Raw genomic sequence first — 16,359 nt, 5'->3', positions numbered from 1 at the left:
AAAACCATATAATTTTTTTTTTAAGGAAATGCATTCTGGAGTTTAATCCAAAGGTTTACAAACCTGCTGTCTCTCCTCAGTATTTTTAAGATTGTTTGTGGTTTTGTAGATTTCACTATTATATTTGACATTTCTGCTGTCTTTCCAAAATCATGCTTTTTTGTACATATTTCTTAGTTCTGTTACCATTTTTAAATCTTTGTATGTTGCTGTTTCTTCACAGTTACATTTTTACTGTCTAGCACTTGTATCTTATTTTCCAAAACATAAGTTAGCAGTAAGTTATTTTTATCCCATTTTGGTTTTTTATTTCTCCATTTCTTTGCCTTTCTCTGATCTGTGAGGCATATTTTGGCCATTGCTTGTTTCTTTACTTGAAGTAATTTTCTATATAGTTTATACATAAACCAGCCCAAGATACCTCCTGTCATTTTTCTTTTTAGATATTTTTGAAGGTTACAGAATTTAGACATAATGTTGCCAAGACCTGTGGACTTTTGGAATAGTTTGCATGACTTTTCCATGTATACACAGTTTCTTTAAGATCCTTTATATATTCTTGCTTACAAGTAGTAAGTAGCATATGGACTTTTCATCTGAGAATAGTTTTCTGAAAATTTACAGATGGTTTTGCACTTGTATTAAATGTAGTCCCTTAACTTACAGGTGCAGAGAGAAGAAGTATGATTATTACAGCTTGCCAAAAACCTCTGTTGTGATAGCTTTTTATAATGAGGCTTGGTCAACACTACTACGAACTGTTCATAGTGTTCTTGAGACATCTCCAGATATCCTTTTGGAAGAAGTTATCCTTGTGGATGATTACAGTGACAAAGGTAGGAATAATAATTCTAAATAATGGGGGGTTTTGTCAGCCAAAGATGCACTGTTATGTTCATGCACCTATAGTTCTACAACATAGGCATCTGATTGGAAATAGACTTTCTATAGCGTACTAGTGCAAATTTCAAGTTTTGGTTTTGGTTTAGTTTAGAATAGGTAAGCATGCTGGCAACGTGAATGCTTGCATAACAGATAATTATAGTCTCATCAAAGAATTTCAGCTTTCCTAGTTTGAGTAAGTTCTTAGTGTCCTAAGGTTGCACTGGAGTCAAATATAATGAAGAGCTGTTATATCCTCATTAATAGATAGTTAATAGATAACTATTTTCATTTGAATTATGAGACCCAACACAATACTAGTATTTTCTACCACACATGAATTATGTTAAGAATTACACTTTTATGTAACACTTTTAACAATTTGGAAATGGATTATAGAAACAAACATAAAATATTTGATTTCTTAAAAGTAAACATTAATTTTGTCCATCCACATTCTTTGCTTTTTCCTTGTCCTTTTCTATAGACAGTATAGCAGAATCAACATTCAAAATACCCGTAAGGCACTGCTTTAAGTAATACAATAATGAACAAATTGCATTCTGTAGTATGACATAAACCAATTTGTTGCAGAACTTTTTTTTTTTTTTTTTTAAACAGAACATTTAAAGGAGACTTTGGAGAACTATGTGGCTGGCTTGCGCAAGGTGCGCCTTATCCGTGCGAATAAGAGGGAAGGACTGGTTAGAGCACGGCTGCTGGGGGCTTCAGTAGCAAAAGGGAACATCCTGACTTTCCTCGATTGCCACTGTGAATGCCATGAAGGCTGGCTTGAACCACTTCTGGAAAGGTAAAGTTTTTCTCTGTGCTGTTTTTCTGTTCTGTAGCAGAGTGAAAAAAACCTGTCTGGCACATTTCTGTGTTCTGCAGTGGAAAAAAACACTCTTTATTTACCAAAGGTCACGTCTGGGTGGTCTCTGAGGCAGTGTGAGTGTTTCCTTCTGGCAGTGGAAGAGTGAATGGAAGTGTGGAAAAGCAGGAGGTGGATTTCTGTTTTCTTCCATAGCACAAGAGTCTGAGGACCAGGCTACTCTTCAAAAAAGTGAAAAATTGTTTTCAGGAAGGGGAGTCCCTCCCCCAGCTTTGAAACTACCTTTGCTGCTCTGTCAGCCTACAAAGTGGATGAAATGAAGGTCTGGAAAGACGAGGGCCCTGAAAAATCCACTCTTGTGGGGCAACATACACAGAACAGATGGGAAGTGAAGTCAATAAGCTCTGTCTTCAGAGTCTTCAATTAATCCATCTTTCCAAAATGATTCTGATACAAAGCTTCATGGGGTAGGTCAGAGAGAAATTAACATTATGTCTGCACTGACTATTCCTTGCATACTAATCTGTCCTGGGATACTGTAATTTTTCATCTGTACTATGTAGTTTTTAATCTATACTGTAGACACAGGGCATCTTGGTTGGGCAGTTGAGAAAATTTCCATTAATAAAAAAGTACAGGATACTAGATCTCCATTAAAGTTCCATATATTTATGATCTTTTTGCAGCCTCACCCATGTGCAGTCACTGATCATACATGAGCTTTCCCTGATGCAGGCTGAGCCACAGGTGCACCCCACTGCAGCATCCTGCCACTCATGTGTGCCTACACAAGGCTCCATTGCTTCTGCCACTGGCACTGGCACTTTATGGCTAGACCCTCTCTGAGGCCAGAAGCAGGTTGTTACAGTGCCTGAGTCAGACCTCAAAAACATTGCATCTAGAAAACCAGTTCTCTTCAAAACATAATAAAAAATTCCTCATGATTAATATTTTGATTCATATCCTGGTAAAGTTTCCCATCAATTCTTGTGAACTTTAGAGAAAGACTAGAAAAAAAAAGATGTGTACAAATTGGGAGAGATACTGCCAAGAGCACATACCATAACAAGGAGTGTGAATCTTTCTGATTCTTAATGGAACTTGTACTCTCAAATTTTCAAATGCACATCAGAAACTTATCTGGAATTACTATTTTCTTCTTACAATTGTCATATATAATTTGTTTCCAAAATTTCACATAAGATATATTTCAGGTAATTGTGGAGTAACTTTGAACAATGCAGATAATATAAAGAAAAGAAAAGAAGTAAAAATGGAAGAATAAACATGTTTTTAATGTTTGTCTTCTGAAGAAACAACAAATAACAGTGGAAAAAGTTCTGTAATTTCTTCAGTTTTTGTAAGTCACTAGAGGGCAGCCTTAACAAAGAATTTGGATAATTAGTAGTAAATTGCCTTCTGTAATGAATTATCCAGGTAATCTCTTGGAATTTGTGGCTTTCTTGTAATTGATGCAGGTGTACATCTCTAACGGCATGTTTGCGTGGCATAGGTTAGCTCAGATGCATGGAAGCAATCAAATGTAATGTTTGTAATGCAAACACAGTTGTGTTCATAAACTACCTAAGTTTTTTGCCATCTGGTTAAATCTKAGCTTACAGAAAAAAGGATGACTTTTCACTTACCTGATTTCTTTTGTAAATGAAATTGTGTGTCAGATACTTAACTTTTACTCTTTAYAGAAACAACAAAGCATTTTTATGTTTGACTGAGAAATTTTTTCCTTTGTGTGTATCATTATCATTGCTTTGTACATAAATGTTCTGCAGATGAGACCGAAGATGGCAATATTTGTATAAGACCTCCTCTTCACATTGCCAAATCAGATTTTAGAAGGAGAAAGCAACTGTGTCGCTCTGATAGTTCTTCTTTGCTCTGTCCTGTGTCCCCTGTGRCAAAAAAGGGACCATTTCGTACCTGAGCCAGTCTTCCTCGACTCAGATGAAGTTCCTTTGGGATAACCTGCAATTAACCACTACAAGTGACTGTAATTTCAATGAGTTTGGCTTACCTGAGCCATAGCCCCTTGTTTAGCCTGCACATTTTAAGCCTACTAATCTTGTGAGTGACTAAAACCCCTTGAATGATAGAGGCATCAGACTTCTTCCTTGTTTTGCAATAGAACACATGTATTTTTTCTGCTTATTTAGAATATAGAATATAGAAATAGAATATTCTAGAATATAGAAATATTCTAGAATATAGAAATCAGAAGATGCAGGGCTAAAACAAGTTCCAGCATCTTAAACTCAGATAAGCCATTTAGGTCTCTCTTGCTAGCTCAGTGACAAAGGCTAGTATAGAGAAGATTATTAATGGTTTATGGGAGAGAAGTCTGATGCTGTGTTTGTGTGCATTGAGTTTGATCTCTGCTCATATTGAGAACCTTTCCAGAAGCTGAGCCAAAGGCAAAGGATCCCACAGACTTTTTAAGTGCAAATGCAGAATTGCTTTTGGAGAGGAATCCAGAAAACCCTGCATGGTATTAAGAAATGGGGAAAAGGAGTTTATCTCCTTGCAGAAGTAGACATCAGCTGTGATGTATTCTTAGTACTGATAAAGATCTTAGTAGTGATAATTATCACTACTAAGTGATATCTTTATCACTACTAAGTGATATCTACTATCTTTAGATTAGCTTTGCTGTTTTATATGAGTCCTTCCCCAGCACTATCTTGATTGTCCTTTTTATATCCATGGTATCAGAGTTTCTTAAGGCCTCCTTTGTGTATATTCATGTGCATTTGAATAGCAGAGATTTAATTTCCATGTAGGAACTTCATATATATATTTATATTTATATATTTATATTTAAGTTCGTAGTATCTTTCCAAATTACTGTTGTAGTGTTCAGTGTAACTTTTTGGAGGCGATTGCATTTGTAAGAATTCCATCACTTTAAGGCTCATAGAGTCTATCTGCCTTCTTCATCCCGGCAAAGTGATACAGTCATGCAGAGACATGCTGCGGTTTCACCTCTGAGGAGATCCTGGAATTCCACTTAAATCGGTGTCCATGTCACTTCTCCCTTAATATCTGTAAGGCAGCCACCTGTACAAAGCAAAACAACTTTTTGCTCAGAATGTTGTGCTTGATACACAACCAATTAAGATGCTGAAGAAAGGAACGTGTTGTCTGAAGACATCTGGCCTGCTTCCCTCATACTGTCCCAGAAGAATGCTGCTTACCACATGCCTTCATTTGGGTCCATCTTGATGCATCCTCCTGATGTACCCTCCATGAAAATTTGCTGACTGTTCGTGTAGCCATTCTTTCCTTGTGTTGGAGCAGGAGTTGAAAAGGAGCAGAAATTTACATTTGTGTTTGTAAGGATTCTCTGTCACTCCCACTTTTTTCTTTTACAAACCAATTAGAATCTGGGAGGAGGAAACAGCTGTCGTCTGCCCTGTTATCGATGTTATAGACTGGAATACGTTTGAGTACTTGGGAAATGCTGGGGAACCACAGATTGGTGGATTTGACTGGAGACTTGTCTTCACTTGGCATGTAACACCTGAAAGAGAGCAGAAACGAAGGAAGTCTAAGACTGATGTGATCAGGTAAATTTTTATGCAGCTTATTTTTAAACTGTGAATGTTGTAAGTGCTTTTGACTTCAATTGGAAATTGCAGGTGCTGAAAAATATTCAATAAATGAGTGCCTATCATTTATTAGTTCCCCCTTTTCAGAGTATCTCCTGGTCACCATGTTACTGGAAGAAAATTTACTCTAAAAGCTGAAATTCCTGTGTAGTCTTTGCTGTGAAATTCTTATTACATAAGTAACCACTTGACTTCTACAGCACAAATTCCTATAGATGCTTAGTAGTATGAGGAAAACCATAACTGATCGACTAGTATTGAAAGATTGCCTTTGTGCAAAGCAATGAAGCCCACATTGTATAAAAAGTGTCATGGTCAATAATGAAAAAGAAAAAATCATAAACCAGTAAAACAAGAGAAGTAATTCTGAATGCTTTATGTGCACTGTAGCCATTGTTGTGGTTCCTTGCTTTATTTTCAGAAGTAAAACAATTCAGCCAGTTCTTCATTTGGGATGGAGTGCTACAGCTCTTCACACCCCAGTTTCTCTTGGGAGTTCATACAAACATCTTCATAGTGGGTTTTGTTTTATTGTAAGACGAGATGCAATCAGTAGGTGTTATTTATCAGCCCATAATGTGTTTTTAGAAGAGGTAAAATGAGTCTACAAACAGTGAATCTGGAAAATGGACATTGTAGATAAGACCTGAGGGTCTACTTCACTCTTAACTTGGAAGCTGTTGTAGTGCAGCAGTACGTTGTATTAAATGAAGCAGCTGTTTGATATTTTTAACACCACCGTTTTATTAGTCCTTTATATATAATCCATCATCTTAAAGCCTAAACCAAACACAGAATGGTTTATTTTCCTCAGCCTTTTCTAAGTTGCTTAGCATGGTAATACCCAGGACTTCACAAATATTTATCCTCAACTGAGAGAGGATAACATGTTTTCTAATAGGAAAAGTGAGGCAGTAATTTAGTGCTTCTCAGCCTACGTTAGTCCACATCCTTGAAAATTTAAAAGATAGATTACATTTTTTTAAAGTCTTTAGCTTAAACATAGTGTTTTTCTTCCCCGCAATAAGAAAGAATTGACTTTGGACTGCCAAGAAAAAAGGTGCTGAGGGATAAAGCTGCAAGGTGGACTGAGGACTGTGAGCTTGACAAGTGCTGCAGTTACTTGGGGAAAGCAGCGGTGCTCATCGGAGAGAGTGGTACAGCTGACAGCAGTGCTTGGGAAAATTAGATTTGGAGTGAGATGGAAGAGTCTGAATATCATAGAATATCATAACAAGCTCTTTATCCCTTTCAATGTTATAGAATGGTAAGGTTGGAAGGGACCTCTGGAGATCATCTAGTCCAAGCCTCAGCGTAGCCCATACAGGGATTGAACCCACAACCTTGGCACTAGCAATACCATGCTCTAACCAACTGAGCTAAACCTGCCCCCAATGTTTATGAAGTTTGTTTTTTCTTCACCATCTCGCCTCATTTCTTCCCATACTTTAAAATAACATATGACAGTGTAAGATGGAGATGCTTCAAAGAGATTGCTGTTAAAATTATTTTGGACAGATTAAGAATAATACACTTAGTATTTGCTAATTTTCATGGGCAAAATTCATAAAGTGTTAGACAAATTTAGGTCCATCCAGCATTATATGCTTGGCACTTTAAAGAGGGTAGTTTTCCAAGATTACAAACAAATAGGAGCAAAACTGGACAAATTCTGTTGTACATATCCATTCACACACTACCCTACTGAAAGCATATCCCTTAACTGCTGTCAGTTCTGGGCTTTGTAATCTTTCAAAATGCCTGTTTGGTGTGCTTCAAATTTTTACCTCTGATTTTCTTCAAATCTGGTCAACAGTTAAAACAAAACTACAGATGGATGTGCAGATATTCTTAAAAAGAAACTCTCTTTAGGGGCTGTGTTTGCTGAATTCAGCTCAATCGATATCCAAGAGTTTTTCTGAATTGATATTAGTAGGATCAGGAATGTTGTTATTAATCACTAAAGCACAAACATGTTTACTTACTACTTAAGTAAAGTGTATAAGGGAAATTGTGAATACAATTTCAGAGCTGACTAAAATAAGTCTGCCACAAAAAAGCTTATGTTCTGTTATTTGAGAGTAAAAGGCTAGTGTCTTCATTTATTGCCAGTCACAAAAACACTGTCATTGTGAAAATTTTTCTTAAAACAGTACTTAACTTTTCTGATTTCATTGCTATTTTAATACTTTCTGGAGCTCTTTTCTGATACAATTTTGTTACTACAAAATAAATTAAGTGGCCAAAAAATAAAATACTTAACTGATCAGTGGCTCACTGTTACTTTTTATCCAGAAAAGGACTGGGGAAATGATAAATGAAATAGGTCATATTTTTGATGAATTGTATTGTTTCTTTAATTTGTATATTTTTGGCGTTTTATTCAGTTCAGTATAAAACTTTCCTGTTTTATAGATCTCCAACCATGGCAGGTGGATTGTTTGCTGTGAGCAAGAACTATTTTGATTATCTTGGTTCTTATGACACAGGAATGGAAGTCTGGGGGGGAGAAAACCTGGAATTCTCATTTAGGGTAAGTCGCTCCCTTGTGGTTTTTTTTCTGAGAATAAAAAGAAAATTCTTATTTATTTCTTCATCTCCTTTTAATTAATGAAATAGCTTTACTATAAGCAAGTATAAAGGAGAGATATTCATTGAGATGTGTATATGAATCTCTTCATTGCTTTTATGCTTCAGTATGTCTGTGTTTATCTTCAAAATAGCCCTTTTAAAACCTTTTTTTGACTATGTCTTTGTTTTGAATGCCAGTATAAAATGTAGAATAGTGGTGTGATGTTTGTTTTTGAAGTTTGCATTTTGTGGTATGGAGGGGATAGCTGGAAAGAAACATTTATAATTCTGCTAATGTAATTCTGGAACTTTTATAGCAGTTGACAGAGTGAAAGGAAGAAGCTGATAGAAGTTATCAGTGGGGTAGAACAGGCCAACTTGTACTACTTTAAGGTTCTATTCTATCAGGAAAGGTTTATATAAAGATTTAAAAAGATGGTGGAAAAACTTCCAGGAACTGTACTGTATTATCCCACTGCAACATGAGCCTAGGCTTAGATGTAAAGCAGGTAGATAATTGTGCTGAAATGATTTGTGCTGAGTGAAAACTGTTTTTGGGGAGATCAGGGGCAATGAACATGCCTTGTCCAGATGGCAGTCTTTTTCTCCTCTGAGATTAGAGGTGATGCTCTACTGCTGGGAGGCCAGCAGCAGCTTCTGTTATAAAAACTCAGAGGTGGCCCTCTTTCTGTTTGGTTCTCCACTGCTTATGTGTAGCACTTTGTGGGAAGGCCAAGGCTTACTGGTAGGACAAGTCCAAACCCCATTGTATGACAGGGAGTGCCCCTGCTCTGTCTGTTGTTGCTTTAGACCTGAGCCATCATCGCTGTTCACCTCTGTCAGGCTTTGACAGCARTCTTCTTTTTGATGTCACTGGTTCACAGATCTTTGACCCCTGGTATTACAGAACCGTATATGAGCTGTGGCTTTACCACTTCAACCAGGAGAAAGAAGGTAGTCTTCCCATGGGCTTGAGAAAACATCAAAGGCTGCTTGAGCACAAGGAGTAGCAGAAAGGGACAGCAGCAGAGTTCCCAGAAGTTGGAAGGCTGAAGTGCCTGCAGAGCATGAGGCCATACCAGGTACCTGGTAGGATGAGAGGCCTGTGGGGGCACCAACCTGATGGCATGGGGCAGGTCCTCAGCAGCTGTAGATGTGCTATCTGTCACACTCAGGCTGAGGATGAGGCAATATGGCTTGCAGGGAGAGCAGAGGGGTACTTCAATGAGAAAGCGGTATGTTCAGGGCCAGCTCCCTGCAAATGGCAGCAGGAATGAGCTTTTAGGAGAGAGAAAGTTTTGCATGCAGGCCTGTGCAATGGCAGCTGATCCAAAGGCCAGCAAATAGCTGTGATTTTGTTATGCAAAGAGCATGGTAATTTTACTCGTGCAGACATAGCTAGCAGGATTTAGGCACTTGGAGCCAAATGGTGCATGACATACTTTCAACGCCTTGTATTTATGCCTCTGGTGGTGAGGTTTCTTGTGAAAGGGAACAGAAGCAAGGATGTTGTTCTACTGTACTTCTTGCTGCCTGTAGTGCTGCAGAAGGTTAAGAGGGATAAATCAGTGTTAATTTTGTTGGCTCTGGTTTCTAGACCTGCCAGACCTTAAAATTAGGAGCAGGGATACTTGAAACTCACTGTAAATTAATTCATCACTCTTCTTGTCTCTGAAAACATTACACTTCCAGTGACATGCAGACTTGTTCTCAGGCCTCCACTTTCTTGTACTTTGATTAYTCTAAACTGGAGAAATTCTCTGTACCTTTAAAAGGTGCAACGAGGGCAAAGCTCCGGCTGAAAGTGTTGTGACTGAGAGAAATTGAAGCTGTGTTCTGAATGCAGTATCATGTCTATGTGCCTTGATTTGGAATTTGGCTGGAAAGAATGTCACTTCATGGATGACAAGCATTGAAATGCCTCTTTTTAAGGACTGCAAAATGAATTCATCTTCTGTTTCCTGTCTGTCATGGGAGGGTAACCCAGTTACAACTTTTCCCCCTTCTCTGCTGTGGGTCCTGCTAGTGGTGCTGTAATGTAAGTTTGTTCCTGGGATTTGCTGCTTGATACCTCTGCTCCCTATCCTTTAACTCACCATCACTGCAGGTGAGAATATACCCATGTTCAAAGAGGTAGAATTACTTACCAAAAATTCATTTCTTCTATTTGAAATTTCCTTGTCCATACTCCTGGATGATGCACCTCTAACAGCAGGGAGTTTTTCATTTTCTATTTTTTTATTATTTCTTCCTATCTAGAGCTGGAAATTTCTCTTACAGCTGGAATACTCTGGATGGGATTTATGTAACCGAGGAAACATTTTTTTAAGCATGTTTTCTCCCTGCTTCCCAGCAGATGGTGCTCAAGTGCTATTCTTGGTGCACAGGTGCAAAATGGCGAAAATGAGAGTATAACAGAAAGAATTGGAGGAAAAAAAAGAAATGTTTTCTCCAGGCTGTAGTTCAGGAGTTAGTATCCTTTTTCCTTTTGGAGTTTACTAAAATATTAGAATGGAGGCTGTAGAGCTTATATAGGAAATTTAGTTTCCTGACAATAGACTTTATTCAAGGTGAAAGTAAAAATAATGTCACCTTATTTTTTTGAACTCAAGAAAAAGTACACTTTTATAATGACAAGCTTTGAACTAGCCAGACCTAGTAAGGAAACATACTTGCCTGCATGTGAGTGCGAATGAAATCAACTGTGCTATTACAGGAACTGAAATTAGTTTGAGGGGAGAACTTTCCCCAGAGTTACTTATTTAGCATTTCATAATCACTTTGGGTTTCTGTGTTGCACTTTTTGATTTATTTTAGTTATTCATTTGAATGTGATTTTATATAGAAGTTAGAATATGTTTTCCCTGTTAAATAAATTAAATCTATTGAGGAATTGTTTAGCTGAAAAATACTGTTTTTTGTAATAGTAAAGGTAGAAAACTTAAACTGTGTTTTAATGAAGGAAGTAGAATATAATGAGCACTGGTTAGCAGCTTTCAGTTATTTTTTAGATTCAGAATTTTAACTGTTGAAAGTTCGATAGTTGTGGAATTTATTTTCGGCAGCAGTTTAACAGAGATATTGGTCAGTCTATTTTACTCGAGTTAACCGGGACTTTATCACAGAAGAATGGAAGAATGTACTTCTTTCTTAACTACATTTGCACCTTAGTGGTCTTTATGGTCCAGTCCTCATATCTTCTGGTTAAAAACAGATTGATTAAAGCAGTAATGATCATCAAAAAATGCTTATATATGATAAAAGAAATATGAAAATTGATAGACCTTAGCATATTTTAACAGAGCTCAATATTTACTGACAAACAAATCTTGCCTGATAAATTTCAACTAAAAAAAATATAAGCTTGTATATAGAAGTGATGACATTAGAAAGATACTGTTTTGAAACAAATCTTAGTGAGGGAGATTTTTAAGTGAAATTGGATAAGTGGTTTCATAACAGCTTTCAATATGGCAGTAGTGTAATTTACATTTGAAAACACGGCTAATCATTTAAAAAAACAGTATAGAATTATGGATTTAGAGAAGGAATTAATAATGAAACCTTTAATCATTCTTCTATTCAAAAGAAAAAATATGCTGTTTCCTCAGAAGAGAAAAAGAACAGAGAAACCTACCATGAAAACTAGGAAATTTAAAATTTTAAATCTAAAAAACAAAGCTTATCTAGTGTTCCCTGTAGTTGAGTAATGAATTGTCTATAATTTTAAGAAAGCCAGTTGTTTTAAAAGTGAACATATGTATGAGTGTAATTTTATCATGAAGTTTAGAGTGTCTACAATTTTATATGTAGTATTTTGCCATTCGTATTCATCAGTATGGCATCATTATCTAAAACCAAATCAGTATAACTTAGACAACATTCAGTGATATTTTGTGTGTTCTTTTTCTTCTTATATGTTGGATCTTGGGCTCCTTTTCCAGCTTTCAAATTAAAAAGGTTAGTGATGGTAATATATTATGACCAAGCCAGGTACCCATACCTCTCTTCTGAAATGATGCATGCAGAAATTCGAACACAAGTAATGGTCTTCCAGTAATACAACAAGGTTGCAAGTTTTGCCAAATCAGCTTTCCAGTAGAATATAAGCAAAGAAAGAGCAAGGTTTTGGGTAAGAAATCATTCATCACTTTCTTTGTAAGGAAGCTATTAGTGTGGTTGCTGTTGGTGAATAATACTTATACATCTTGAATTGTAGACTACTGTTCAGCATGCAGAAATATCGTGGGCCATTTCTCATCAGGCCTGCAGAGAAAGTAAAGCTGAGATAGGGATAACTGCAAACCTGATAAAACTGGAGATAGAGATAACTTGTTATTTCTCCTAGCAATTTGCTCAGAGGTCATGAGGAGGTCATTTACTACAGTTTATTCATGGAATGAGGCAATTATTTGCCTCCCTCCCAAAATTATTCCATATCACTTACAATGCTGTGGTATTCCTGAGGAGACATTACTCTTCCAAAGCCTGATTATATCCTKCTACTTGCAAAGATTGTAATTAACTATGCAAAATGTGAATTCTTTGTTTAGATATGGCAGTGTGGAGGAAGTCTTGAGATCCACCCTTGCTCTCACGTAGGTCATGTTTTCCCCAAACAAGCTCCATACTCGCGGTCCAAGGCTTTGGCAAACAGTGTACGTGCAGCTGAAGTATGGATGGATGAATATAAAGAACTTTATTACCATCGAAACCCACATGCTCGTCTGGTGAGTTTGAAGTCCATCATACTTAGAATTGAGTTTATTTTCAAAGAAATAACTAATAATCAGCTAACTTTTAACATGAATGACTTTTTATGTTTATTTTTTCCTTTTTTGTCTCAGCATAAAAACAAATTTATGTCTAGTTAATTTTTAATTTCTTGGGAAAATCAGAGTTTCTGTAAGACTAGGAGAAGGCCAGATTTGTATCAATTTGTGTCAAAAAAAAAAAAAAAAAAAAAAAAAGTTAAGCAAGGTGGCCCAAGGAATGAGGAGCTGTTTGACCTGAAATGTGTGCCTAGAAGAAGAAGAATGAAACAGCTGATACAGGATTCTCTCAATAAAGAATTACAGAGAACAGGAAGACGGTTAATGCTAATCAGTAAGTTTCAGTGGACAGTACACTTTTTCTAACTGGCTTGGTAATGATCTTCAGCAAGATTCCCRGTCTTCTGATAGTGGTAAAATGTGGTATTAATGTAAGATAAATGGATTTTTCAGAGTTTGATTTACTGCTTCACAATATTTGATTTAAAAAAGCTTATACAAGATCAAGATCCCAAAGATTAAATGAATTAAAAATTAATCTTGGGAACTAGGATAAAAATGTTCCTAATGGAACATTTGAAGTATCAGTTCTGTTCTTTAAAATAGTTGACATTTTTTAATACAATAAAGAAGAAAATAGAAGATCTTTGCAGAAATTTGCAGAGATGAATACTGTGATACTTGAATAGATCAGTACAGCAAGCAGTGTGCAAATTCATAGCTTTGATATATTTTTAGAGAGGGGTCTGCTGTCTATATTCTTGTAATGTCTTAGAAATGACTTCTGTGAGTTGGTGGCACAGAAGTTCAAAATTCAAGCCTAAAAGAAAATATTCTCTTTTATTGCCTGCTTCTGAAGTCTCTTAATCTCCCTAGACTTTTCTGTTTGACTTGAAAGTTTTCTAAGTTCCTGCTTTCTGTTCAGTGCAAGGCAGGCAGTGCCTTGCCCTGGACTGCCGGACATCCAGCTCTGACCATGTCCACTTGGAGTTTAGAGACCAGAGAGGGAGTTCCTAGTGTGTTTGAGTGACCTACCCCAATAGAAATGCCTATGGACAAAATGGACTTGAAACCATTATGCCTTTAAAAGGAGTGCTACAGGAGAGAGGAGACTGAGGAGCTAAGTGTGGTTAGCTTCCACCAGGCATTCTGTTGGATTAAACTGAGCATTGGATTATTCTAGTCCATGTATGTGTGATAATTTCTACTTTAACAACTTAAAAGCCATGTAGATGTTATTGTTAGAGCCTGCTTTGAGAAAAGAGTGTATTTGGTGTATGTGAAGATGGAAGTTTGCAGGCAATGCTGGACTGATTCTGGCAGTGTCATATGCAAAGAGAAAACAGCAGTAAGTGCTGATAGTTGTTCTTGTAAAGCTCTGGGCAGCTGACGTCTGTGATGACAGAGCTTTCACTGTCTTCAGAGGATATTTTTGTGTTAATATCCTAATTTTTGTCTCTTGCTTGTGTGTAAAACAGTGGATTTAAGTTGAAGATCTTGCATTTTTGCATATGTCAAAGCTGCCACTAGTGCATTCTAGTTTCTGTAATATTTGAAAGGCTGAATTCAGAACCTTTCATTTCATCTAACTCGGATACTCAGTTCAGAGCTAGTATGTCCTGCTGTTTGTTCATTGAAGCAGACATTGCTGCCTCTGTTTTGCATCTGGTTTGTGTTTTCTGTTTTGAGAAAGAAAAATACATTTTTGGTTTGATGAAAAACAGTGTATCACATGACCTGCAAGAATGTGAGGATTGCGAAGAGCACATCATGCCTGATTGTCTGAAGTCCTTAGTCAATAATATAAGTTTTGAAGATGGACTTGAAGAGACATTACTCTGCTCCAATCTATACACAGGGGAAAGTCTTCACTGAAAGCTTTTCTCTGGAGATTTAAGATTTAATACTAAAAGCTGGCTTTACTCCAATTTCTCTCCCAAAACTATAAAGCTAAAGGAAATTGTAAGACAAATTTTACAGTTTTCTTCAGTTAAATATATAAATATGTCTTTGTAGATAATTTGAAAGTTGACGTTGGAATAATTTAAAATTTTTAAGATTCACTCAATACTTCTGAAACTCTCAGTTATCCAGCTGAAACAAGTATATTGCCAATACGCTTTCTCAGTTTCCAGCAATCCATGTTCAGGGACATCCTTACTTGCAGAGTTTCTGGAGTTTTCTCAGACTGACTGTCTTCCAGTATATTTAAAATTTTATATGGCCTGTTCTATTTTTTGTTTGACAACATGTGGCAAATGTAAGGATAATGAAATCAAATTCAGCACCCAAAAGTGGGGATAGTTGCTGGTTAAAAGTCCTACTTCCCACTTTAGCATAAGGTCCCTAATAATGTGTATACATAATTTAGAAGGGAGCATCTGTTATGTTTTGTTTTTTAATGTTTTTTCCTTTCAGGAGCCATATGGAGACGTGACAGAAAGGAGATTCCTTCGAGAGAAGCTCAAATGTAAGGACTTCAAATGGTTCTTGGAGAACATTTACCCTGAACTCCATGTACCTGAGGACAGACCTGGCTTCTTTGGAATGGTATGTGGCTCAGCAAGGAGCCTCCTTGCAGCTTTCTGAACCCCCTTACTAATACAGTATGGAGGGTGATCATGACAAACCTGTTAATTGTGTGCTGAAAGCAGTTTCGAATTTTGATAGAATTCAGTTAGAATTGGTAGACTTTCAAATATGGTTGCTATTAGTATCTTTTTATTAATGAATATTACTTGTAAAGGAGTCCTGTGAAAGAGTACAAGAACACGTTGCCAGAAATTATATTTTCCAAGTAAATTTTTGAGCGTACTAGAGGGAATAAAGGATCATTTTAAAAAAAAATTCTTAAAACTTTGCATACTAACCAGAAAGAGCACCTAAGTGTTAATTGTCAACTTGAAAATAGGAAGTATACTTTGTAACAAGTATTTGCACATTTTAGCTGATCAAAGCTGTGATGGAGGAAAGAGAGCAGCTCCTACACAACACCAAATCATACAGTTTTTTGATGTGTATGTCAAAAGCAACACTATAGTTTTTAATCTGGAAGTCACTTTTGATCAGAACAGGATCATAAGCAATTTTCATGGTTCAATATGAGAATCCTCTTCTCCTTTTTTAAGAGATGACAACTTTCTATGCTGTTTGCAGCTTACAAACAAATATAAACTATAGCCCCGTGTACATCATGTTACTAAATCTTATTTGAGAGGGATGAAGACAGAGATGTTGCAGTAAATATCTGCTGCTTCAGAAAGATCAGCAGCTGTCCTGCTATGTCTGTCCTATTAGATAAGACCTCTTGCCAGGTAGAGATGTGTGAGATGCTTTCCTACAAATGCCACATTGACTTTTAAATGGTTTTGTTGGTAACTCAACCATTCTGGAGCTATATTTCAACATTACTAGTTTTTCATCTCATCCAACCAGTATCACAACAGTGTGGTCTTGCTGTCATCTGCAGTTCAGTTGCACAATCACTCTACTGGATCTTTTCTAGAGGAGAAAAAAGCCCTGAGCATTGTGGGCATACAGAGCATGCAGTAATGCAAATCTCTTGACAGCCTTCCCTAAAAGCTTCATTATGTACTGAACCAAAAAAAAAAAAAATCCTAAGATGGAAATACTGCAGTTTTTCTAAGTTGTTTTTCCCATAGGGAGGTGCATAAGTCAG

General features: G+C 36.7%; 1 protein-coding gene across 1 annotated transcript in view; it reads left to right on the top strand.

Moving 5' to 3' along the window:
- The window catches only part of GALNT12 (polypeptide N-acetylgalactosaminyltransferase 12), a 45,336-nt gene that overhangs the window by 10,539 nt on the left and 18,438 nt on the right, over positions 1-16,359 (top strand). The window contains exons 2-7 of the mRNA XM_085315708.1: positions 667-836; positions 1,504-1,693; positions 5,110-5,295; positions 7,753-7,870; positions 12,462-12,638; positions 15,099-15,230. Of these exons, the coding sequence (XP_085171834.1) occupies positions 667-836; positions 1,504-1,693; positions 5,110-5,295; positions 7,753-7,870; positions 12,462-12,638; positions 15,099-15,230 (973 nt within the window). The remainder of the gene's footprint in view (positions 1-666; positions 837-1,503; positions 1,694-5,109; positions 5,296-7,752; positions 7,871-12,461; positions 12,639-15,098; positions 15,231-16,359) is intronic.

The sequence above is a fragment of the Rhea americana genome, unplaced genomic scaffold (genome assembly GCF_003343005.1).
Source record: "Rhea americana isolate MKP2758 unplaced genomic scaffold, rheAme1 scaffold_436, whole genome shotgun sequence".
Taxonomy (NCBI): Eukaryota; Metazoa; Chordata; class Aves; order Rheiformes; family Rheidae; genus Rhea; species Rhea americana.
The sequence above is the reverse complement of the archived record's forward strand: the minus strand, read 5'-3'. Positions and strand labels throughout refer to the sequence as shown.